We start from the raw sequence: 27,250 nt of genomic DNA, 5'->3' as shown, positions 1-27,250 counted from the left end.
GTAGGAATACAAATTTTCATGGATTTTTCACTCATTAATTTTTTGCGTGAAAGGAAAAAACTGCGGGGATTCCCTCATTATGTGACCACTCAAGGGTTAAGGTATATCCCAAGACAATCGGATCCAAAAGTTAGTCCCTATGGATTTTCGGAAAAAATTCTAAATGTTTTAAGGCATTTATGGCGTAGTCAGGGGAGGTTGAAAAAAAGTGAAGAAATTGATGTTTTTTTAAAATACATTCTTTGATTTTTTCAAAACCCCTATACAAAATCCCAAGTAGCCTGGGAGAATGGGTGAAACAGAAATTTTTCTAAAAAATGCATTTTAACACAAGCTCTTATGGGAATTCGGAAAAAAAAATTAAAAATAGTAAAAAGTCGCCATTTTTCTGAAATTTCGCACTTGGGTGGAGCTTTCATGGAGGAACATAGAAAAAAATTATCCAAGTGGCTTAAGAGAATTGTTTAGAAGAGATAATTAAAAAACTTATGAAAATAGTATATTTCGATACGAGTGGGACGGAATTTTCTCAACTTGTGTGATTGCCAGTCCTCGGCGTTGCCTCGAGTCAATTTCACACTGTGAAAATTCCTGTCTCACATGTGTCGAATAATATTTTTCATCACGCTGTGACGAAAAGTCAACTTTTCGGCACGCTCCGCGTGCCTAAAAGTCCAATTTCCGCCACATTGTAATGAAAAATATTGTTCGTAACTCGTGAAAAAATGTTTTTTAGCTCGTGGGATTATATCACTCGCCTTCGGCTCGTGATATAAACCTCTCACTCGCCAAAAAACACTTTTTTGCACTCGTTACGAAATATACTATTTCATCACGCGGTGCGAAAAAGTAACTAAAAAGTCCCTTTTCCACACATTGTGATGAAAAATATGTTCCGATACTCAAGGGAAACGAGTTTTTTGGCTCGTGGGATTATATCACCTCGCCTTCGGCTCGGGCTATAAACCCCCCACGAGCCAAAAAATACTTTTCCGCACTCGTATCGAAATATACTATTTTGACAGTGATATTATGTTCAGCGAGTGGTTGAATGGTCTTTTTTTCGTTTACAACTAACAAAGACTTTTCGTTTGCGAGTAAATGAAAAGGCACTTTTCGGCACGAGGTGAACGTAGCAGCAGTGTCAAAATAATATATTTCGTAATGCGTGCAAAAAACACTTTTCCCACGAGTATCGAACAATATTTTTCATCACAATGTGTGGAAAAGGGACGTTTTAGGCACGCGAAGCCTGCCTAAAAAGTTACTTTTTCGCACAGCGTGATGAAAATAGGAATTCTGCGTGCGCAACTTGGAATAACGACAACGTCGAGATTAGAAACCGTGGATGGATAAGCGCGGTAACTACGAATGGAGTTGCGATGATACATTTAGCTATGAGAAGGACCATAACAGTTGAGTGGATCAGTGCTGCCAACTTGTACCCCGAACGGCACGACGTTGTCACTTTTTCTATCTACATTAATTATTTTCCAATTATCCAAAAGACAAGCTAGAAAAATAAAAGAAGGCATGGAATATATGGGAAAAAATAGGAAAGCTATTAAAAAAATATTTCGAACATAAAAATGGTCTAAATAGATTGAAAATTTGTAATTGAAATATTGTTTTTTTTGTTCAGCGATTGGTTTTCTGCGAGAGAACAATAGATTCCCCTTCGTCTCACCTCCTTCATGGCCACCCCGTCATAAATACCTTAATTTGTTGCATTCTCATAAGTTATTGAGTTTTTCTATCCTCATGTGTTGTTGATTCAGGCAACAAGAACGGTTTGAATCAAATATAGCACATTACATGCCCGAGCCTTGGAAAACAGATCACCGTCCCCCATGGCAAGCACGTGGGGGAGGGTGATATGTGTTCCATGGCGAGGTGTGTATATTAATTTTCAGGTCCCGTGACACAAAAAGAAATTATTTGTTGATTAATTTTGTGAATCAAATAAGAAATGCTTTCACGAAATTTTCATTTTTAAAGTTGAATATCGCAGAAACTACGAGGAGAGAAATATTCAATAAAAATAACGTATCTTTTCCGTAATTCCGAAGCGAAATGTGGTTGTAGGAAATTTTACGTAACTGCCATGGAATTTTTCCGGAGCGTTCCGTAATTTTTATCTGAATCTCCTGTGAAAAATTACGATACCGTCACTTAAATGTTCTGAGTCGATTCACTCACCGTAATCGGTGAGTGAATTGTGAATTCCGTAATTTTTACTGAACATTTCTCTGCGTGTATGTAGTACAAAAATTTACAAAAAATTCACCGTATTCGTAATTTATCAATCACGGATTAGTTTTTTAAGAATATCGTAAGAACCGTTTTCTCATAAGATGGAAAAGTCGAGTTCGGGCGGAACCATCACCCCCGTTTGGCCTATGCCGCGCCTGTTAGAAGCCCGGATTATTATTTATTATCTGTATAGTACAGCTAATTAGCCTTTTTTTTCAATAGCTGGGGACTATTATAAAAATTATCGATGAAAAACATGGGGACAATCGTAAAAAAAAACGTATTTTCTAGGGATATACCTTAAAAAAATCGTGTTTCAATCACTTTCAACGATATTTCTGGTCAAGCATTAACAACCAAAATATCTCAAGTGAAACGATAAAGAATAAAACATAAACAAAAAACCAATTCTAATTAATCTAGTTATACAGATTGTGATTTGTCAAGTGAACAGTATCAGAATCACCCTGAAATATATATTCTATGTGACCTCCAGTTTCTAATATAAAGTCTATAAAAGGAACAAAAAAAAGTTTTAAATAAAAATTCAAAATGAAGTAATCACTGATTAAATCTGTTACAAATAATGTTTGGGTCGTAACAAAATGAAAAATAAAGAGAATAACGATCTTGAAGGAATCCAATTGCTATTATTATTCCGAGCATTAGTTCCTCGCGTCATCAAGTGCCCCCAAACATCGGATGTCTCGTAACACTTTCCATGGGCAGTTGAGGTACTAGCGAGTTAGTACTAAAGATCTTTGGCAATCACCGGTCCTATTACGGCCCTGTTACGTTATTCTCACTGCCTTCCCCATGACTGCCTACATTGAGACATTAGAATATTCTCCGGTTCTTTCGCATGTACGTGCCACATTCCACTGAAAAAATCCTGCATACTTGGACTTGAAGAACTCGTTCGTGTTGACATCACATATACAGGCCAATCTCGGATTGGTATCTGTGGGCTCTTGTGGGGGGCTCCATTTTTTTCACGTACACAGAAAAAAATTGAAATTTCATGGACGGTCGACTAATAATTTTCCTGACAGTGATATTGAATTCAAAAGGGGGGGGGGGCTAGAAATTTCAAATTTCAATTTAAAATTCAATGAAATTTCAATGAAAACAAGAATATAAGTACCAAATTTTTGCTAAACTATTATCAATAATTATTAATTATTATAAATCCAATGGGGGGGGGGGGGGGTTAAATTTCAGTTGAAAAATTTAAAATTCAATTAAATTTTCATCAAAACATGAATATGCAGTACCAAATTACGCTGAAATGTCAATTAATTCAAGATGAATGAATATATTTATTACACAGAAATATCGTCATAATATCACAAAAATAATTTCTTGCTCCAAATATCTCATCTCTTGAGGATAAATTTCTTGGGATGAGAATTCCGGATAATGTGTCAGACAATGTCCGATTTCGGTGAAGTGTTCATGACTTGAACATGAACATTTCATGATAAAGTAAGAATTTTATGAAAAAACCGATTTCCTGCCACAAGAAATCGGTTTTTTCCTGTCAGAAGATGAGAAAATGACAAAAAATATTAAAAGCTTTGATTCAGTGAATTATGAATCAGAGACTTTCATATTGAATGAATAGAGAGTTTATGCAAAGGAAAAGCTCCAGGTATTAAAAAAATATAACCGTCGCTTACGCTCAATCGCTTTGAGTTCGAAGGGAAGCAATATCTTCTATTTCTTTTGGCAAACGATTCTTGTCTTTTACGGAATATTATCTCATTTAGAAAAAAAACATCACCATTTCATTCAGTAACTTCCTCCCTAGCGCGAAGAGCACCGATTTCTTGCCTGAAACCTACCATAAATTCATCAAATATGTATGCGATATTTCTCACTCAAGAAATGATTTTTGTGATATGTCGATTTTTCTTTTAGTGTAGGCCCAAACAAGCAGGGATGGCCATTAATATTAAATTTCTTCAATATTAAGGAATATATAATATAATATAAAGGAATTGTGACTTACATTGATCAATGTTTAAATACACTCATCAAAATTTGAAAATAATATAATATTAATCGTTTAAATTTCCGATTGATGATGAATTAAATATTTGATATCATAGAACTGTAAATTTTGCATTAAGTGAATATTTATAATTTCTTAAAAGGGATTATCGATTAATAAATAGTTCTACATTTTGATATTTAAATTGATGATTACTTAAATAATTAAAAGTTTAAGAGTGATGTTAACTACACACATTGATGGCTTCAAAATTTAACGGTAATAATGATTTATGAATATGGCTATGCCTGCAAACAAGACTTGTTTGAGAACTTGTTCGTTTTCCTTTCAGAACAACAATGTGACAAAAATATCCAAAAGGTGTACCGTAAATTTCATTCAAAAATATTCAACAGTCTACACGTGTGATTCCGTTTGCAATGTGATGATCGTGTTTGTGTCATACACGACCCTAATGCGCGTTCTGCCGGTGAACGGTGTGTGGGAATGTTTGGATACATGCGGTCAGTCACTCGCAGACGTTTCACCCGGAGGACCACTGAGCTCATTGTTCACGTGCTCCTTGCACTGAATCAACAAATTCCTCAGCATTCCTCCATTTTTTCAAATAATAAAATTGAAAAATCAAGCTAGTGAATTGACAATGAGTTATCATCATGAGAGATTACTTTGAAAAATTCGAATCTGTATTAAACGAGCAAAATGCATCCACGGAAATATGATACGGCCGGTGGTGATGATTCTGCTGATTGCACAGAGGGTGACCAGCGATGGAGGCAGGGGTGAGTACATTTACCTCAGTCCACCGTCCCACAATTTTTTCAGTCTCCTCACATGTCACTACACCTTCAATACCCTTCGGTCAATGCAACGAATATCTGACAGCATCGAGGATTATCCGGGTCATTGGGTTACCCGAGAAATCGATTTTTTTCGCCAACACTATTTTTTTCAACCCGAGAGAGGAGAAAAAAAAATCCGTCAACTCGTCCTCCTTCACAGCACCGGTCTAATGAAACCTGTACAATTGTTAATATTCAACTGTGTATCGTATAATTCTCAAGTGCGCCACTTAAGTCCTCTCCTGCGCTCTTTCAGAATGTCTTGCCACGGTCAATATCATCGAACACTGTATCGATGAACTTGTTTCATCCAGCCGGAAGCGTATCATTTACCGATTTCTTCAATACGTAATGGGGTTACAGCGTGGATGAGAGAGAGAGAGAGATTAAATTATGCGTGGATAATTGCCCGCCAAATTGATTCGTAAAGTTGTTGACAAGGTCATAAAGCAATTCGATCAATCGATGTGATTGAAAAAAAGACCAACTGTGTAATCTTCTCGAGTCCACAATTGGAAAAAAAATGTAACAAATGATCGGAAGTAAAGATGTAGATGCAGTCCGGCACTTTCATTCCTTTTATAAACTCCTAGTCTTATTATTTACGTAATGCCCGTAATTGAAGTGAAGTAGAAAGTGTAGTGGCAATGAATCGCGTGCTCATGAGATACGATTATTTTTTATTTTCCTCCGTCTAACCGTCTGATTTCGGTGAATGTACGAAAGCAAATCGCCTGCACAAAGGCGCCAGTCCGCACGGCTAATTCAAGAAGATACACGAGCCCACAGAATTATCCACGGTGCATGCAGACACCTGTCTTCCTGCTCCCACTCCCCCCCATCAATCATTGTGAGCATATATGAGTTTTTTGATTGTCCTGCAGTGAGAGGACTTGTAAAGTCATGGGCACCATTAGTCTGGCTAGCACCTGGGGAAAGATTCATGCCCCTTGGAGTACCGGAGTTCCTCGAGCACGTGCAAGCCGGTGACAATTACCTCCGCACGCGCACTGATGTTGGTGAGAAATTTTCCTCACTTCCTATGCTTTTTTACTTCACCTTTCCAACTTTCATTTGATGAAGATACTCGTCCAATTCACATTGACTTTTGCAAAAGGAACATTGGACAATTTTCCGAGGAAAATTTGCCGTTTGAGTAATTGATTACTCATAAGTTTGGTGATGAATTTTCTTGAAAAAGTGGACTTCCCTTTTCCTTTCCACCTTTTTATAATGATGAAAATTTTGAGTGTTGTCTGCACTGAGAGAAAAAACGACCTAATAGCACGGAACGCATTTCTTTACTCAAACACAGAGACATAGTATATTTCGATACGAGTGAGACGGAATTTTCACAAGTGTAGAGTTGGCGGCCGGAGGCGAAGTCAAGGGCTGCCAATCACACGAGCTGAAAACTCCCGTCTCACATGTGTGAAACAATATTTTTTGACAGTGATGTTATATTGCGCGAGTGGCCGAAATGTGCCTCTTTCGTTTAGAAGTAAACGAATAGTATATTTCAGGGCCAGTGCCATGGGGTTGGCGTCCGATCCAAAGGCGAGGACTGGCCAACCACGTGAGTAAAAAAAAACCCATGGCACTAGTCGTGAACGATATTTTTCCGTAGTGATTTTCAGTTTTACGAGTTTGGGGAATGGTCAATACCAATCTCCGGACGAGGAAAAGTGAGGAAAAGTGAAGAGTTTACTTTTCTTTTACGAGTAAACGCACTTGAAAAGGCACTTTTCGACACGAAGTGAACGTAGCAGCAGTGTCAAAATAGTATATTTCGTAACGAGTGCAAAAAAGTGTTTTTTGGCGAGTGGGAGGTTTACATCACGAGCCGAAGGCGAGTGATATAATCCCGCGAGCTAAAAAACATTTTTTCACGAGTTGCGAACAATATTTTTCATCACAATGTGGCGGAAATTGGACTTCACTTTTCGTCACAGCGTGATGAAAATAAAATTTTGATTTTCTCTAATATGTTACTAATTTTCAGAAACATGTTACTGATTTCCAAAGAAATGTTATTTTTAGATATTTATCCCGTTATTAATAGTGATTGCAAACTTATGAAACTCAATAATTTTGTCATCAATTTTCAATGACGTTATCACTGGTCTCTAGTGACATCATCATTAATCTCGTAATGTCACTAATTTTCAAGGCCCCATCACTGATTTTCATGAACCTACCACTAAATTGCAGTGGTATAACTCACTGATGATCAGGGGCATTCTAGTCATCAATTACTGCCGAAATTAGATAGGCCTCGAATTCTGTGAAGTATTCATGTTCAAATCATTTCAAAACGATTGCTTTGCTTAAGAAATCGTTTTTTTCGTCGGGAGATTAGGAAATGAAACAAAATACTCAGAGCTTCTACTCAGGAAATCACGAATCCAATCGCAGTCGAGCAAATAAAATTGGCGGGAAAATCTTGCGATCTTATTATTATAGTTATACGGATGCATCTCCGTGTGGATTCTATTTCATAAGTACTCACCCAAAATCACGGGGGCGCAGTATCCGTAAAGCGCTAAAACAGATTTTAATATACAAAATTTGGTTCATTATAATTCTAAAAATAAAAAGTTATGATCTAATAAAACTTAGCGAAATTGTCTTGAGCCCTTCTTTCCTCGATGAAATTTTCTCCCACAAATTCCCAATCGAAAAATACTCAATGCGAAAATAAATTCCTGACATTTCAAATCAGTGACGTTGCTGAGGAATGAATCGTCGTTTCTGTATGGCAAGCAGCCGGCTGGCAAGGTTCCAATCTACGCGCTGGTGAAGAACTGTGAAGAGCCAGGTAAGACGTCCAACTCCATTGAGAGAACAATACGAAGGCGCGAGATATTGTCCGCAGAGCTCTACCAGTCGCTTCAGACCAATGAGTTGCCGTTGAGTATCAAGCAAACCATCACTAAAATGACAACATCAATGCCAGAAGCGAATAATGACGATGGAAAACTCATTAATGATGATAGCAGATTGAGGAAGCAAGTGCACTTTCACGTGACCTATTGGATGTTTTATCCTTTCAGCGAGGGAAAGGCCGTTTGTGTTCTGGATCTTGGGTTTTTTGGTACGTGGCCTATTCCGACAGTAGGGGGAGTCTGTCTAGGTAGACTCAAGGAGTATGGTAATCACGTGGGTGATTGGGAACACATGAGTCTCTACTTCAAGGTAATAATCATATTGAGATTTTCAGTCTTAGAGTCACGATTTTCATGATTGACGGCAAAAAAAACTTGAATTGAGTATATTTTATACTAGAATCAAATATGTGTAGGGGAGGGTAGGGCAAAACGGACCGCAGGGCAAAACGGACCACTGACAGAAAATTGATAATTTTTGTTTTGGCTTACGAATGAACACTTTGTAATCGTGATTTTCTTCGATTTTTTATTTTTGGGTGAAAATACCTAGATATGTCATGAAACGTGACATTCTGTTGAAATTTTTCGAGATATCGTCGTTTTTGTATTTTTTTGCTCGAAATTCACTTTTGCGCACTATGACATAGGTAAAAATCAGCGAAAGCTTTTGAAATTTTGGCTACTAGTTGGGATTGTCAAGGAATATTCCTAAACTGTTGAAAAAATTTAACTGAATTTTCCAGAAAATGACACTAAATTCAATTTAACGGAAAAAAGTCTATGAAATTTCAAGTTTCCCTGAAAATTCAAGGAAATTCCTGATTTTTCAGTGGAAGAACCATGAAGATTCCGAAATTCCCATGAATTTTCAATGTTAACATGATAATTCAATAAGAAATTGCTCAGAAATTTCAAAAAATTGAAAATTCAAGGACATTTTTGCTTGAAGTTTCCTAATTTCTATTCATTTTCATAGAATAATTTAACTGAAATTTAAAATTTCCATGAAACCGTCACTTGTTTCATATTTCAAGACTAAAGTCTGGAAACTTTACGGAAAATTTTTTAGAAGTGCATATCAAATTTTAGGTCTACATATTTTATAATTCTCGAGATGGATCAATTCACCCAAAAGGTTTGAGAAAACAAAATTGACGCATTTATATTTCACCTTTCATTTTCACATCAGGATAACTGACAAAGCCATATAACATGAATATACGGTTTTATTTTTTGAAAACAAGCATTGGCAACCTTTCGGAAATCTACTACTACCAATGAAATTGGTAGAATTGAAAATAGGCGAAAAAAGAAAACGTGGAGAGTAGCAGCCATATGTAATCCATCAGATAGTTTTTGTCGCGCTGCTTTTGTAGGCAAGAAATAAATATAAAAATATCCGTTTTGCCTTTAGACACAGATTGCTAGGAAATATTGGTTTTTCAAAGCCATTTGTGGTTTGAAGTGATTAGGAAATCTGATCAAATTGCGGTTCAACGACATTTTTTGTCTATAAAATCCCTGTGACGGTTACGATCCGCGAAACTCACTTTTAATTCAACACATTCAGTATTCCTGATTTGAAGGAAAGAAAAAAAAACCAAAAATTACCAATTTTTTGTCAGTGGCCCGTTTTGCCCTGCGGTCCGTTTTACCCTCCCGGTCCGTTTTGCCCTACCCTCCCCTACAAACTTAATTCAAGTATATTATTCTTGATTCGAGTAGGGGAGGTGGTACCTATACCGCTCACCTAAGGAATAACGACAATTCTTGTACCTCAACCCATGATTTCGAATAAAAATTCCAGTTGCATTGGATACTTTGGCTATTCAGTTAGATATTTTGACATCATAGACACTCATAGACCATTACGATCAAGCCAGAATGTTGGTCAAATCTCAAGGGTATTTCGAAAGGAAATACCGAGAGGGTCTGGAAATCCATAAAAACCCTAACAACCTCAACAGGGGCAGAGGATATCAAATGAACCCCATTTGGAAAACCGACCTCCCGGTTTTTTAATTGACCAACTGATCAATTAAAAACATACGATTGGCTGAACCCCTCCCTTCCCCACCATCACAGGGGAAGATACAAGGACAACCCCCAGACATCGGAGCTCAGAATCGGAGCTCATAGCCCTGAAGATGTAGACTGCAATGTTTGCGAAACGTCGGCGCAATGCTGCACTGATAGAACGGATTAATTATTGTTAACGAATGGATTTTGGTTGGAGGTTAGGGTCTATTCGGTCTCATCAAATGTTCATTCGTTAATAGTTAACGAATGTATATTTGAGGAGCTTTGTTTGACTTGACTTCCGCTGTTCAAGTGAACCATTCGTTAACTATTAACGAATATTCATTTGGTCATATTCAACTCTACCATTCGTTAATAGTTAACGAATCTCGTTTGGAATAAATGAATCATTCTATCAGTGTGAAACCAAACGCGGCATCCATCCGGAAGCCAATAATGTTATCATAGACACTAACTTCTTGGTGAAATTTCGATAATTTTTTAAAAAACGAAAATGAGAGCTGAGTGTAATTACTGCTCACTCAACTCTCGTCTTCGTTGTTTGGTAATTTATCGACATTTCAGCAAGAATTGAGAGTCTATGATGTCACAATATCTAGCGGAACAATTAAAGAATGCTATGCAACTGTAATCTTCAGCCGAAATCATCGGTTGAATGCAAGAATTATTGCTATTCCTTAGGTGAGCAGTATATATGCCTATAGGCACTTGCCTTGTTAGCCCCAAATTACATCGTAAAGGCCCGAAAAGTGTGGGGTGCTATTTTCGTAATTTAAAGAGATGAAAAAAATGGGTTTTTGCGAGGATTATATATTGATAGCAGAGCCTTCAGATTAAATGAGAATTTGTTTCGGAAAAGTAAGTGGTTGTGGAGGAAAACGGATGAGTGGTATTGGCTGCTGAGCGGTACTGGTATCGCTTCCCCTCTAAAACATACTTGATTCAAGTCTCGGTCTGGACTATCCATTTTTTTCAGTAAAAATTTTCTGGTTATTCATATTGAGAATGATCCCGGTTCCCCTCTTACTCATCCAAATCCCATCCAACCATTTCCTATAACGTCACAAAGATGTGGAATGCTACATAAATTCTCTTCTTTAATGTAAAAACGAATGCCGCAAGGACGGCGGCACGTGTGAAAAAATCGTATAGAAATTTTCTGAACGGATTGCGTATAGAATTTCTATAGGATTTCCGTATACGATATTCGGATATTTCTATACAAATTATTTCTATACGATTTCTATAGGTTTGATCCTATACGACCCACTGCTAAGGAGTTACGACATTTCTCTACGTTTTTCTCTGGAGCGTTTGGACACTTTTCGTATGAAAATAAAAAAAATTTCATGTAAAAATTTATGTATAGAAAATTTCCATACGATTTTTTCATACGTGGCAGCTCAATATGTATCAGAAATTTAAAATGAAGAAATGGCTAGGAACCGGATAGCTCAGTCGGGAGAGCACCCGATGCATATTCGGAGGTTCCGGGTTTAAAAAAATGGGTATTTTACACTTGAATGGGGGATGGGTGTTTAAATTCGAGGTTGATTATTTCGTATCAGCCTGGCTTGTACCAAGCGCTCTCAAGTGTAATACAAGGGTCAGACACCAAGTGTGAGAATATAAAGGTCAAAAAGTGGAGGTTAAAAAATAAGGGTTGGAATATTAGAGTCAAAAACTGAGGGCTTGAATGTAAAGGTCCTTGAATCAAGTATATGTTATTCTTGCTTCGAGTATAAAATATACTTAATTCAACTATAATTTATACTCAATTCAGGTGAATTTTTTGCGTGTTATCTTATGATGATTGATGTTTCCCGAAAAAAGGGGGATGATTATCCTGTCGCCATGTACGTGTCCGCTCACGACGCTGGGGCATTCTACCGGTACGACCTGAGGACTGGGACTTTCGTTTATGAGAGCCAGGAGACGCGCAAGGGTATTTTCCAAAAGCCCATTTTCCCGGAACATGTTTTCACTTCTGGCGGATCGCATCCTGTGTTGTTCAGTGCCAAGGGGTCTCATGGACTGTGGACAGCACCGGGGAAGCACAAATTCGTGAGACTACCGAGACTGTACGACGAGAGTGGATTTGGAATCGCTTGGCCCACGTGGAAGAGGCTGGAGGTGCTCCCCGATGACGAGGCTGGAGGCACTCCTGCCTGGATGAGCTTCAGGGGAAAGTGGGGGAATCCCAGGAGCAATTGTCATCCTCTTGTCAGACTTGGGTTCAACATCTGTGAGTTTGTGGATGGACCGACTGGTATTCCTACCAAAAAAGGACGATTCCAATGTTGAGTGGTTTCGTGAGAGAAACTGTTGATTTTTTAAATTTTTATTAGTCTTTGTTTTTTTGTAATGAATAGTGATTTTTTTAGTCATGGATAATAAATTATGGGATAGGTTATTGTTGCAAAAGGAGATGGCTCGTTGGGTGCTGATGTCTGGATGGAATTGTGGAAAGTCGAGGCAATTCCAGAAGCAATTTTCATCCCCTCATTTGACGGGAATAAACGATTTCAGTGGCGAGAAGAGTTTGTTGGAATTTCGAAACATATTTTGTTGATTTTTTATTATTAGTATTTGTTTTTTGTGATTTTTTTAGTCACGAATAATAAATCTAAGGATCTTTTGTTACAAAAGGAAGTGGTTAATTGGATCCTGATGTTCGGGTGGAATTCCGGAAAGATGGGGCAATTCCAAAAGCAATTATCATCCTCTTGTTAGACTTGGGTTCAACATCTGTGAGTTTGTGGATGGACCGACAGGTATTCCTACTAAAAAATTACGAGGAGATTTGAGGAGAGTTTGTTGAGATTTTGAGAGAGACTTTGTTGATTTTTTATTAGTCTTTGTTTTCTCCGTAAGGGATAGTGATTTTGTTAGCCATAAATAATAAATTACAGGATCAGTTATTGTTGCAAAAGGCGTTGGCCCATTAGGTGGTGATGACTGAATGGAATTCTGGAAAGGTGCAGCAATTCCAGAAGCAATTTTCATATCCTCGTTCGACTAGGAAAGACGATTTCAGTGTTGATGAGAGTTTGTTGGAATTTTCAGGAAACAAGAGGTCGACAATTTATCAATAAGTTTTCATAACTGAATAAATTCAAACTCTTGAGTATTTTGTCGATCTTTTTTGATTATTCTTGAGACAGGCTTTTTGATTTTAAATAAATAATTCGAATAAATTAATAAATATGAATGGAAAATATAAATTGGCTGAAGGCGACCCTATCTAATTTTGCTTGACTGCAGCTACGGTAGTTGATTCCGAAACGCACTCATAGTGACAGCCCAATCACGCTGGACCGCCTTCTCAGAAGTCGACGAAATTAAAATTAAAATGCGTGAATGACAAATTGAAAGAATCACAATAATGACGTATGATAGATAATAAATTCATATTCGACAAATAACTTGAAATAATTCCCTAAAGCAGCTCGCGAGATTCCCGAGAATAGGAAATCGTATCGACGTGAAAAGAAAAAAAATACCTCCCGTCACATTCTCCATTCCTTGTTAGAAATAGTGAAAACAGTGATGAATAATAAATTTGAGAATAATTCGCTACACAAGAAGTTGCATAGCTCTATAGTTATTACAGGAGAGGTTTCAGAGGAGGTGGATTACTTCTAGGAGCAATAGTCACCCTCTTTATTGATTCATTTTGATCATTCTTTATTCTTTGCTATAAATAGTCATGTTTTCAGTGGTGAGTAATAAATTAGACCATAATTTCGAAATGCCCACATGAAAAGGGTCTACTTTGTCGATACGGAGTTATGTACTCCGAGAATATTGATATCATTCCGCACAATTCACACTCAAAATTATGTCGATAGCGTTGAAAATGACTTCGCTAGAAAAGTTCAAAGAAATAATTTAACATTTGTTGAAATGGGAATTGCGGAGATAGAACCGTGAATATCTCGTAAACTAGATGCGACAAAATGGGCCCTTTTCGTGTGGACGTACACAGTTGTTGTTACAAAAATAATTGTTCAATGGACGAAGAAAAAAATTTTGCATGACTGTTTTTTCAATTATAAAATTGATGTTGATAAGAATGGTGGGTGATCACATCGCGGGAAGTTATCGAGACTCATATCTCAGGTGCGATTACATCGTGAAAGTGTTCCACTCACTGAATGCATCCGAATAAAGTCTCGAAGATAAGGTAAAATGCATTTGTATGAAGGCCCCTGGACTCTCTCGCTCTACTTTGTTCATAGACACAGTCTATTTCCAATGGAATCACTTTTGATGAGTTTGCACGTTAAAATTCACTCAGAAATATCATCGTCGTCATCCGCCTCAATGGCAATACTGCGAACACCGTTCTTGAGGACTGGCGTTCCTTTATCTTTCCCCAAAACTCTTGCTTTCAGAGTGACAGTCAATGGTGCTCCAGATTCACAGCATTTCACTCGAATAGCTTCTTTCAAGAACTCTTGGTAGGCCAATAATTCCACCTTCAATCTGAACAAACAAATAACTTTTTTAAGAATGGTATCTCACTGAACAAATCATCAAAACTTTTAACGAAATTAGACAATGAACAGATGGAGGGATCAATTTGATAAAAATTAGAGGAGAGTGGGGCAAAATGAAACAGTCCAAAAACGATTGTTTGACGCAATTCAAGCAGAAAAAATTGTTTTTTTATTAACTATTTTTTTTGTCAACTTTTTTTTCCTCAGGGGAGTACTGATGAGAATGATAATTTTCCATCCCGTAGAATGGAAAATTATTGAGAAGTTTTGATGGACGAAGATTTTGTCAATGGATTATTCGATTGGAATTTAGTATCACATTTTCCTTTTTCCCCTCTTCTCCCTGTCTCCTCTTGGGCCTTGCCCTGAACTTTGGATTTTGCTGTTTCATTTTTTTTTCAATTAATCCATTGACAAAATCATTGCTCGTCAAAACTTCTCAGTAAAATGAGAAATTCTTTTCACCAGAATGGAAAATTATTATCCTCATCAGTACTCCCAAGAATAAAAAGAAGTTGATAATAAAAAAATTGAATAAAAATTATTTTTTTGTGCTTGATTTGCGTCAAACAGTAGTTTTTTGACTGTTTCGTTATGCCAAACTCTCCCCTATTCCTAAATTTTAGTAATCGTACAGCATTTGGGCCTGTTAGAATTTTTGTCTCATTTTAAATATTGCATTAAGGATATTTAAGTACTTAAGTTATTTTTTCTGGTTTCATTTGAATCCCATTTTACCCTAAGTTTCCGGACATTTTACAATGATTTTATTATTTACTCTCTGCAGATCTGAATGTGAATTTCGATATTGAACCAGTAGAATAACATTTTGTAATTCTGAAAAAAAAGAGAAAGTTTACCTTTCGAGGAAGATTGATGAAATAATTGAAAAATTATACTTTTTGAAAATTACGAGCATTTTTTACAAATAATTTATAAACAATCAATTTTCCACTACAAAAATGATTTATTTGGAATCGTACCAAATTTATTCATATTCAGAATCTTACAGGAAATCGATTTTATGTCTAAAAAAATGAGGTTTCCGAAAGTTTAAACAATTTCAATCATTCATTTATAAACAATGAATGTTCAAAAAAATAATAATTCTGTACAAAATGTTATTTAAATGCCGCTAAATATTCATTATTTTTTTCAAATTTTTCTCACGTGATTTAATAAAGAATTTTTTCGGTGAACAAATTGTGATCATTAGATGCCTTGACTTTCTTGAATTAAATTATTTCGAAACAATATCACGAACAAAATGGGATTGACCGTTTTCAAATCCTCTTAGTGACCGATCTTGTTCGAACACACAAAAAGAAGATTCAATTCCATTTATTCATTAGCGAGCAATTGAAGAAAAACTTTGTTACACCCGTACAGAAGAGTTCTAAAAATGGAATTTTCTGACTTTTTGAATCATACTGAACCGATATAACGCAAAAAACCAAAACATAAATTTGGATGATGAAAAAGCTTCCATTTGGAAGCAAAAAAATTAGAAAATCGAAAAATCAGTGAAAAACAAGACTTCCATTCGGAAGCAAAAGTCCTGAAAGCCTGAAAGCTATGTTGTAAACAAATGAAGTTTTGCAGGCTAAAAATCTTTTTCTGCTAAACTTGACACACGAGTTTCTTTGCAGGCAAGTTCTAGAGAAATATCGGATGAATTGTGAAGGTCAATGTACTTCTCAGTATAATTTCCTCAGTTACGATTTTGGCCGAACGGAGTGCGATATTCGGGGTTACATGACACATTCCACCAAAATGAGGGGAATATCTGCGAAAAGAAGGGAAAACAACTGATAGGTTGCTGTGGAATTATGAGTTTGATAACTCACTCGTCGTGAATTATCAAAATAAAACTGATGTGAATGTCTCACATGACCCACAATACTGCACTCTGATCGGTCGAAATTAGAATTGAGGAAATTATCCCTGAAATGCACTCGACAACCTCAATCCCTCTCCGAGTATAGAACTAAGAATACAATCAAATGTCATTACTTTAGGTCATCTTTTTCCGCTGCAAAATCAATGATTTTGCAGTTAGGATTTCCAGTGTCCTCGACAACTGCCGCTGGCTTTGTTTTGCTCTCATTGTGAATACACGTATTCCAGGGTATTGAAAACTCCATATGGTATCTGAAATAGAAAAAAAAAACAGTGAAATAACAAGTGCGCAGTGGTCAGTTTCGGCGTTGAGAGGTCGGAGCACATTGTTGGATTCCGGATTGAAGAAAATAATAACTTCAACTTAAACACGAAATCTTTATTTGTAGACTAAAATACAAGTACTGTTTGAATACTTTGGATATCTTCCTGAATAGATGTTACTCTGTAGATTGTTGGAATAATTATGATTAAGTTCTTCTTCTTCTTCCTTCCTTATTGGCTAGAATAATGATCAAGTTGGGGTGCAGAGAGTTTTCGGCTAAGTCCTCTGCGGGCGAATACTAGGGGTTGGAGTGACTGGAGGGAATAAGGCCCAAAATTGGTGATTGGCCAGTTTAGGTGAGGGATGACCCTTGAGGGTTGGACTTACGGAGGTGAGGGAGAGATATGTCTCGATAAGGAATTCAAGGAATCGAGTCATTAGGAAAGTGCCACATTAATGGTAGGAGAAATTGAAGTATTGAGAAAGTACCGGATTAGGGACCCGAGGTATGGGAAAGTACTGAGGAAGTAATTAAACGTTTAAGGATTTTTAATGAAAAGGATAATAAAATGATTTGTCGGAGTCGCGGCGTCTGGAGGGTTAAAGTAATAAAATGTAATAAAGTTATATAAAAAAAGGTCTTCGGAATATTTGGAACAAAGGTCTTGGAAATATTTGGTGGACGCCTGGAGAAGAATGGCACTTTTAGGAAACTTATTCTAGGAAAATAGCGGGTATACAACAACATTAAAGAAACTTCGTTAAATTCAACTTGGGAAAGTGAACTTTTGGTTAATTGGACTTTTGCTTGATTGAACTTCCGTCAATAAAACCTTTCGGTTATCTCGTGTTTTGTAAGAATATAGGTAAAATCTATGTTTGTGTTTGGAATTTCAGAGGGTTGTTATCCGTTTTGTTTCCTTCCTTGGGAAGGGGATAATCGATATTCCTCATTTATTTAATTGAAATTGAATTTTCTTGGGAGGGGGAATTGAGTTGAAGTGCGAAGATTTTCTTTCAGTTCATCAGTAGTTTCCGATTGTCCGTAGGGACTGAATACGATGCTTTGCATTGTGGTTCGTTTGGTTTTTTTCAATTTTTGCTTACGAATAGAAGCTTTGTAATTGTTCAAATTTAAGTTTCCAAATTTTTGTGTCAGGGTAACTAAATATGGTCCAAAAAGTCAGAATATGCGATTTCTAGAAGGCGTATTTTTTACTTTTTTAGATTTTTTTTAGTTTAGTTTTAAAAGGTTGAAAGATTTTTTCAAGTTTTTTAAACTTCAGGCTGTTCAAATTTTTTTCCTTCAAGTTTTTTTTGTTGCCAAGTTGTTTTGACCAAGTTTTTTTGATGAAGTTTTTTTTAACAAAAGTTTTTAGACATAGACCCTGAGAGATATCACTCGACATTTCACCTGTGATGGAGTTGAAGAAACCCCAGATGGGCGTCTAAAAATCCATGACGCTGTGGTTGTATCATAATATTGTTAAACGTGAGGCCACTGCCACCGCTGAAGTGCACGTGATGTTCTGAAAAGATTAAAAAATCTCCTCCAGTAATTACGTCTAATTGAATTTGAAATAAACCGCTCGATTGTTGCGTTGCACGAGGTAGTGGCCTCTTTATGAGCGCTCCATCATCATTATTTGAAAAATTTACCAACACGTGGGCCCTCAGTTACATTGAACTATTTTTAGATGCTTTTCTATTCTATTGATTGTGCCATGTAAATTACACAGTCATGCTCTTAATGAAGCCCCCAATTTCAAGTTGCAAACGTGAATACCCGGAAATTTCACTCAACCTTATCTGGAACATAGTTTAGGCACTGTAAATGCCACTGACATTTGCGTGCGTTATTCTGCGAATTAAACGAAGTTTTCAAACAGCACAACTTCCAGAATACACGAGTACTGAAACATCTCTCCCTCCACATATTGGGTCAAATTCAAGTGTGGGTGTAGGTGCGTGCAGTACGGCTACGTCAAACACTTGGAGGATGATACTCGGATGGTATACTAGCAGCATGCCACTTATCAAAATCCTCTCGAGGATCAATTACCTATGAATAATAATGAATTTATGAGTGAAGTGCACTTACCCTTATCGCCCATTGTTATTGTTGAGAATTTGTGGATTCTGCTGCTCTCATGCTATTGTTTCACTTGCATTATTCAGTGGTACGTGCATTCGTTGCAATGAGAGTACTTCTGACCGCTAAGGTTTATAGCGGAGTACTGTTAGGCAGTTGCTGCAGGGTGCTGCTGTTGCAGCTGAAATGTTGGGATTGTGGTAGTTGGGTGAATTCGTGCTGCATGGCGCTACTTGCGCAGTTGAGGGTGTCGATAATGAAGAATAGCTTTTTTTAGCAGGAGCCCGGTCTCGGAATTTCGTATAATTTATAAATTTTACTTTACTCTGGAGACGCGAAAAATTTGTGAAATTCAAAATTTATTTATTCATGATCTATTGCGAATAAAGTAAAACGGATACTTAACTTTATTTGGAGTATAACGAACATTGAAAAAAAAGCTAAAATGGTATGAAACCTACGGTGCAAGGGTAATTTTGAAGGTAAAAATAGGAAAAAATTAAGTTTTTCGTGTTTATATGGGGCAAAATCGATTGGATACGCTATTTCCCCTAGTTATTCTCGTATTCCGTCATATATCACGAACTGTTCAATGGAGCCCAAAGCTCAGTGAAGACTTTTAAATTTCACCGACGTATGCACTTGAGTGGATACTTTTGAATGCCTCAAGTTAAAGTAGCTCTACCCTTAGGAGGTTATATTTCAATTCAAAGATTTTTAAAAATTACAACAAATCGCCTAAAAATTCTGTGATTCGGATTCGTAATTTTTTTCCTCATTTAATTGTTGTTCAAGTTTTTATAAATGAAAATGTTGAAAATTCATTATTTAACACAGGGTCTTATGTGAAAAACGCTAAATTTGACACAGCTCCGGTTAAAACAAAGATTAAAATCTAATTTTTTTTCCTAAACACGGGAAAAAAATAATAAAAAATATTGGCACCCGTCAGATAAGGATTTATCGTTTAGTTTTTTTTATTTTAACAATTTCCAACCAGAATCACGGGAGACTGTAAACAGGAGTAGACGTGACAACGACAGCTGTCATTTCGCGGGACCTCTCTCACCTCTCTCGCCCGTCACATTATGCTCCAGTGTCGCCACTAATTTTTCCACGCTAGTCAATTGAAAATCTATTTATTCATATTTTTATTGAAAACAATTAATAATGAAATAATTCTTATGCTTGTCCTTTATAAATTATTTTAATAATTTAGATATCAAGATAGTATATTTCAGCACATGTGGGGCAATTTCGTCTTTAACGTGTGTGGGGTTTGCAGCATGAGCCGAAGGCGAGTGATGTAACCACACACGTTAAGGACGAAATTTCCCCACAAGTACTGAACAAAATTTTATGTCACGAAGCCTGAAACCGGCTGAATTAGACCACCGGACACCGCGAAGCGTCGAGTGTGTAATCCAGCCGGTTTCAGGCATGAGTGGCATAAAAATTATTTTTAGAATCTTCTTTTTTCAAAAGCACTCAACGATTCCAGCCACAGGGGTAGAGCTACTTTAAGACTTTCGGGGGAGTTCTGAACGACTCTACTTGAAAGTTTTGAAAGTCTCAGCGTGAGACTTAAAAATTTCAACTTGAGACTATTAAAGGGACCGCACGCATGAAAAAATCGTATAGAAATTTTCTAGACGGATTGCGTATAGAATTTCTATAAGATTTTCGTATATGATATTCGGATATTTCTAAACGGATATTTTTTGTACAAATTATTTCTATACGATTTCTATAGGTTTGATCCTATAGGACCCACTTCCTCATGTATAGAAACATTTCATATGGAGTTGTGACATTTCTCTACGTTTTTCTCTGGAGCGTTTAGACATCTTTTGTATGAAAACAAAAATTTATGTAAATATTTATGTATAGAAATAATTCGTATAGAAATATCCGAAAATTATATACGGAAATCCTATAGAATTCTTATACACAATCCGTATAGAAAGTTTTTATTCGATTTTTTCATACGTGCCCCGGTGAAATTTGAAAGTCTTCGGTGGATCTAGGGACTTATTGAGCAACTCTAGTTATACGATGGGATATGTTACAAAGTGGGAAAAATCCCGGACCGAATCGGTTTTGCCCCGTACTTCCACGGAAAACGTCGTTTTTCATGTTTCTATCTTTAAACGTTCCTCGTTCCCCAATTTTGATCCGATTTAATTTTTTTTTCAAAATGTTCGTGAGACTCGCAAGAACAAAGTTAAGCTTTCGTATTACGATCCATTATTATAGATCATGAGAAAATCGAAAAAAACCGAAAAAAATGTAAAAAATAAAATAAAAAAATGGTTTTCCCTTCTGATAGTCGTTGCATTATGCCTGAAAAGTCTTAATTTTGAATAGTTGACGATCAGAAGGAAAACCCCCTTTTTTCATTTTTTTCGATTTTTTCATAATCTATATAATGGATCGTAAAACGGAAGCTTAACTTTGTTCTTTGGAGTCTCACGAACATTTTGCAAAAAAATCAAATCGGATGAAAATTGGGGAACGAGGAATGTTTTAAAGGTAGAAATACGAAAAACGACTTTCCGTGGAAGTACGGGGCAAAACCGATTGGGTCCGGGATTTTTCCCACTTTTTAACATATCCCATCATATAACTAAAGTCGCTCAATAAGTCCCCAGATCCACCGAAGACTTTCAAATTTCACCGGGGTCCCCCCTTAAAAGTCTCAACTTGAAACATTGGAAAATCTCCATGTGAGACTTTCAGACGTCTCAAAATAAAACTTGTTTTGTTTTGTGTTTACATGAAGACACATCGCTTGTAAATAGTATATTTTTAACCTAGGGGCTTAAAATGAAGGAGTGGCCCCCCTGCGAAATTAATTGGTAAGCACGTGCGTAAGGGTCCTTTAGTTTACGTGGAAAGAAATATTCAGTAAAAATTTCGGAACAATTCACGTAATCCGCATTGGGGAATCGGTTTTCGGCAATTTTTATAGGAATGGAAGAGAAGAAATCTGAAACGTTCAGTAAATTTTCAGGTTCATCATCGAATAAAGTACGAAGTTGTCACGTAATTTTTCCCGAAGAAGTAAAGTCTTCCAGAAACTTCCCGACTTATTATGCCTCCAAAATCAAAAATTCTTGAACGTTCAACAATTTTTATGAAGCTGGTGAGTTATTTCTACGTTTCGTTCCGTAAAATTTCTCAATCGCTGGGGAAAAATTACGGAACGACTTGTTGTGCCCACAGCGGTGAGTCACCACGCGGGTAGTTATCTTTACGGAACAAATCGTAGAATGTACGTGACGATTCGTACAATTTCAGTTCCGACTCACAATTTTTATTGAATTTTACTTCGCTCGCGGATTACGTTTAAAAATGTAATTTTTACGGTTTTTCTCTGGTCATTTTTATTGAATTGTTCTCTCCGTGTATCGCCCGTGGTTACAAATTAGAAGTTAGAAGCAAAGTCAGATTTTCTTCCCGCGAAGTTTCACAAGAAATTCAAACATCATCTTTCTAAATAAAATCAATGAATTTTCATTGTGCTCATAATTAATTATAATCAGTTCCAAGTTTCATGAAAAATCGTAGCTCAAAATTTTGCACACATATATTTGAACATACAGAGCGATCTCTAAAAAAGATCGGAAGAGATCCAAAGTTTCATGAACAATGGAGAAATCTTGAAATTTCCACATTCGATTTTCGGGGTCACTTTTTTTAACAGTAAATGATGATTGATTACGTAAATGAAGTTTGTTTGCACTTTTGCATTATCTCCCATGATAACCCTCTCATTCTTCGGTATCAAACTGGTTCAAACAATATAGCATCCGCTGGCAGATTAGCAGACTCGCTTGATGTATCGTTTCCGGATATATTTTCAAATGCTATAATCTCGTTTATGTGACTCAGCCAAACATCATAAGCTATGCAATTGACCTAGACTATCATTCTTCATTCAATTTTTACTGTCATCGATATAATCGTCTCCCCAGTTTCGTTGCACAAGACTTTCAAGTCTGATTGTCCCACATTTCTTTGAATGTATTTCTAAAAATATTTCCATGAATTTCCCATTCACGGAATATCCATCAGATGTTCTGTACCGATAAAACGAGAAAAATTGCAATGAGATATGTATCCCTGCGAATCATAATCGAAATAATAAACCCATTTTTATGTGTCATCATTGTCTGATGTAACTATTACGTCGGGTTTCGTTTGAAAAATGATATTATTTCCGCTGCAGTCATGTTTACGATATCGCCAATAAAATTAACAATTCCATAATGCATTCAGTCGACAGTGAACTTGGACTGAGAAAAATGAATGGATGAAGATAATTCGATTCAGAACCGGAAAGTGGGCAGCCTCGAACGATGTTATGGTCGAGTGCTTATGCGCTATTAACGAGGCGTCCAAATCGAGATATTAACATTGTTCGAATAAATTCAAAGTGTTGCTGCATAATTGAAACAGTGTAATCAACACAAACCATGTGACGCGTCTCCTCGACCCCATTGTGTATTTCCATTCTTTTCCTTTTTACTGAGTGACATGAATGGTTGTTGCTGAGCTTAGGAGATTAATTAGAAGGAGGAGCAACTGAGAGGACCTTTGTGACCCTATAAACCCTTGGGGCCTTTGGATAAGTCATTGGTCATAAGGGCCATAAGGGCCTCACAGTTCACCAAGGTTATAAGGGTCAAGAGGGTTAAAATCCTTTATTTGATTATAAATCTATTTGATGTTACAAGAAGGGGTAACAGAGGGGACCTTTGGGACCCTGGGGACCTTTGGGGCCTTTAGGGTCAAAAGGGCTACAAGGGTCTTGGGATCCACGAAGGTTAATAGGGTCGAGAGGGTCAAAATCCCTTATTTGATTATAAGTCTATTTGATGTTAGAAGGAGGGGTAACCGAGGGGACCTTTAGGACCCTGCGGATCCTTGGGGCCTTTAGGGTCAAAAGGGCTACAAGGGTCTTGGGATCCACAAAGGTTAAAAGGGTCGAGAGGGTCAAAATCCCTTATTTGATTATAAGTCTATTTGATGTTAGAAGGAGGGGTAACGGAGGGGACATTTGTGACCCTGCGGACCCTTGGGACCTTTAGGGTTATAAGGGTTATTTAGGGTTATTTGATGTTATTTAATGTTTGAGTTAGGGTTATTTGATGTTTTTTTTTTTGGTTAGATAGCAGAATGACCAGAAGGAGGTGTAGGTATTAAATTAGTTCCTGACTTTGAGCATAAATTTGTAACAGAACAGTATAATATACATGTTCATTTTTTCCCACATAATAATTTCAAACACCAAAGGATTAACAACTTAATATTTGACTTATTATCACTTGTTTTGCTTTGCAAAATAGTAATCCCGGATATAATGTTATCTTTACGGACATGTCATAACCTTATAATATTTTCGTATAAATTTCCTCCTATCTCATTAATTCTGTATTTCAAATCATGAAATACACGAGGAGAAAAAGGATCAAAAATTGTGTTTGTCAGTAAATTCATCAGCGTTTACACTTTTCTAATTGATGAGGGTTGTAAAATAGTACATTATAGGACTAGGGCATAAATTCCATTTGCGACGAGCTCAAAGTTTACAGGCCGAGCCGAAGGCGAGATCTGTACTTCCATTCTTACACGGGAAAAACAAAATAGTAAAAATTCCTGTGTCGAAATTTGCACATAGTAAAGATTCCCAAAGTTTAGTAAGTATTATTATGGCCATGGGAATGGCTACTATGGAACATCGTAATGGTTACTATGGAACGTGGTGAGCTCCTCCATGGTAATAGGTCTTATGTACATAACAATAATTATTAGGTTACATAGTAGAGCTTCCTATGTTAAGAAAAAGCCTACTTTGTTGCTTACAGTTTCTGAAAAATTCCCGTTTTTGTCTCTACAACTATTACTCAAATCAATGTTAAATGATTTTGTGGAGATGTTTATGCTCGCTTGATATTGGTAGGACAGATTCCTGAAATTCACAGATTTTTCCGGAAATTGGTCACTTTTATTCTCAGTAAGAGTGCTGGAAACCGCAGTTTTTGTTCGGACAAAAAATATCAATGGAACATGGTAAGCATTACAATGGAACATGGTAATCTTTCTCACGGGCAAAGTAATTATTACCATGTCCAAAATAGCAAAACATTCCATGAGATGTCGGTCAGTAATTAGTATGTAGGGTCTGTTGAAAACCCCTTTACTATGTGATCGTAGTATTCCCTCTTATGACAATGGTAATTTTTACTATTGTACTCTCTACATGTAGTATACGAATTTTTGTGCTCGATTTATCTATATTATTTTATATCCGGCCGCGTCATGAACAAGACTGATCACACAGAGTGACATGAATATTGTCATTAATAATAGAATCAATACGATTGAAACGGTCGACAATTTATTCTGAATGCTGAAACGCAAGAGACAGCGTTTTCACTCGTGACTTGCCAAATCACACATTTTTGGAATTTGAATTTGCCAAATTATATATTCTCCGAAATTGAGGAGGAATCTTCCACTGAGAATTGGATCACTACAAATTAATCATCTTTTCTTTAATGACTACGAATTAGTTTCAACAACAGTTGTTGACACCGAATTTTGTTCCACCTGTTGGTGTTGGTGTTCTCATCCGAAGAGCAGATTCGGAACCTGAAGAAACACATGCGTTGATTAGTTATCTTACAATTATAGATTGGATCTCATTACTCACATCCTTCTCATACATGCAGACGAATAACAAATGAGCAGTTTTGCAGTTATCAGTACCTCCTGAAATTTGTAGGTTTATTCGTGTGGCTGTTGTACATAATTTTTAAAAGCATTGTTACTTACTTCTAGCGCTGCATGTTTTGATAGCGTCTGTTAGCGGCTGTGCAAAGTCGGCATCCTGCGGTATTTTACTTACAGCTAATTCGACATTGAATGAGCCATCTTCTCTTAGCTGAGGGATTTCATATGGCGGAATTAGTTTTAAAAATTATTGTGCTAGGAAACATTCTCGTGGGTAAGTAAACCATTCCATCAAGAGATTATAATCCCCGCCTTCGGCTCAGATTATAAAATCACATTCGTCAGTCACATTCGTTCTATTGGAATTGTCTAGAAATTCTATGGGGATTCTATTAAAACTCTAGAGAATTGTCATTAAATTTCTATTTGTTTTTTGCGCAGATTCTATTAGAAATTTGATATGAAAAAGTCAATGGATTTCGATTTTTCTGATTGAATTTTTCTCTTGAGATTTTTTCTATTAAAACTATTGGGTACGGATTTTCTAAGTTTTTCCGCTATATTTTGTTTTGTTTTGCACTGCAGGATTCGAGTGAAAAAAAAAAGAAAATTCATGCTCCAATATTCTTATGTAAAAAATTCCAAGAGGATATTCATATAAAAAAATCGAAATCCATTGAATTTTTTTATACGTGGACATATAATATTTAGAATTTCAGTTTATTGGGCCTATAGACATAAAAATGCGTAAAATAATGATAATACAGTAGTCATTAATGATGCGTAAGTAATGATATGGAAAATGCGTATGTTTTCTATTAGAAAATGTTCATAGTATTTATCACAGCAATAGAATACGAGTATTTACCAATTCATAATTTTGAAGGAGACAAGCAGCGAAACAGTTGAAATCTGGCTCGTCAACGATTTCTCCATTCAACACACGCTCAAGTACTTCATCACTAAGATCATTCTTAGTCCTACATTTTTCCAGTGTTCTCTGGAAGCGCACGATATCCGCAGCCGTGAAGGCCTGTGTAAACATTGATGATTCTTATTACCCTCGCGTTTAAGGTACTTTCGCACTAAGTATACTTGGTGAAAATTTCGAAATGGTATAAAGACGCAATATTTGGATCATGTTTTGTTGACCACATTAAAAAGATATTCCCAAAATTTCAAGTCCCTGGTCCATCCCATTTTTGAGATATGCATCGCCAAACATTCAATTTTTGTGTTTTTTTCATTTTTGACGATGTATATCTCGAAAATGGGGTGGACAAGGTACTTGAAATTTTGGGAATAGTTTTTGAATGTGCTCAACAACATATGATCCAAATATTGCGTCTTTATACCATTTCGAAATTTTCACCAAGTATACTTACTGCGGAAGTTCCTTAAATGCATGAAGAAAAAAGTTCTAAAAAAGCATCATGGAAATCACGTAAAAAGGACATTATTTGACGTAATTGTGATGCATTGCTACTGATTCATATAAATGACTGTTCGATTTTTTTTGTTTTCCTTCGGAAGCAAAAATATGTGTTTTGTCACGTGATTTTTCCTGAACTTTTTTCTCTGTGCACTGATCACTCTATAAAGATCTTGAGGTAAACCTGATATAACAGAATATATAGATTTTCGCATTATTCGAACTCACCGCAGATACGAACGCAACGCTAAGGATCAGCACAGCGACGAGAAGTTTCATCTTCAT

At 36.5% G+C, this 27,250-nt stretch overlaps 3 protein-coding genes across 4 annotated transcripts; 1 reads left to right on the top strand and 2 right to left on the bottom strand.

Annotated features, from left to right (window-relative positions):
- Positions 1 to 4,776: 4,776 nt before the first annotated feature.
- On the top strand, positions 4,777 to 12,464 carry LOC107039385. The gene is made up of 4 exons (XM_015258962.1): positions 4,777 to 5,049; positions 5,994 to 6,128; positions 7,832 to 8,304; positions 11,871 to 12,464. The coding sequence occupies exons 1-4, from the start codon at positions 4,986 to 4,988 to the stop codon at positions 12,339 to 12,341; spliced, it is 1,143 nt and encodes a 380-aa protein (XP_015114448.1). The 5' UTR covers positions 4,777 to 4,985; the 3' UTR covers positions 12,342 to 12,464.
- Positions 12,465 to 13,707: 1,243 nt separating this feature from the next.
- Positions 13,708 to 19,810, bottom strand: LOC107039380. Of its 2 annotated transcripts, XM_015258956.2 has the most exons (5): positions 19,793 to 19,810; positions 18,805 to 18,976; positions 18,118 to 18,232; positions 16,553 to 16,690; positions 13,708 to 14,525 (listed from the first exon to the last, which is right to left on the bottom strand). In XM_015258956.2, the coding sequence occupies exons 2-5, from the start codon at positions 18,815 to 18,817 to the stop codon at positions 14,330 to 14,332; spliced, it is 462 nt and encodes a 153-aa protein (XP_015114442.1). In that variant the 5' UTR covers positions 18,818 to 18,976; positions 19,793 to 19,810; the 3' UTR covers positions 13,708 to 14,329. The 2 variants fall into 2 exon arrangements, with proteins under 2 accessions (XP_015114442.1, XP_015114443.1); XM_015258957.1 differs by lacking the exons at positions 18,805 to 18,976; positions 19,793 to 19,810 and adding an exon at positions 18,508 to 18,608.
- A 4,206-nt stretch (positions 19,811 to 24,016) lies between these two features.
- Positions 24,017 to 27,250, bottom strand: LOC107039382. Its single transcript, XM_015258959.1, has 5 exons — positions 27,194 to 27,250; positions 26,402 to 26,566; positions 25,636 to 25,744; positions 25,514 to 25,572; positions 24,017 to 25,452 (listed from the first exon to the last, which is right to left on the bottom strand). The coding sequence occupies exons 1-5, from the start codon at positions 27,248 to 27,250 to the stop codon at positions 25,429 to 25,431; spliced, it is 414 nt and encodes a 137-aa protein (XP_015114445.1). The 3' UTR covers positions 24,017 to 25,428.

This window comes from Diachasma alloeum, unplaced genomic scaffold (genome assembly GCF_001412515.2).
Source record: "Diachasma alloeum isolate Michigan unplaced genomic scaffold, Dall2.0 Dall_scaffold_00299, whole genome shotgun sequence".
In the NCBI taxonomy this organism is placed as follows: domain Eukaryota; kingdom Metazoa; phylum Arthropoda; class Insecta; order Hymenoptera; family Braconidae; genus Diachasma; species Diachasma alloeum.
Note: the sequence above shows the minus strand (reverse complement) of the source record. Positions and strands in the feature narration are given on the sequence as shown.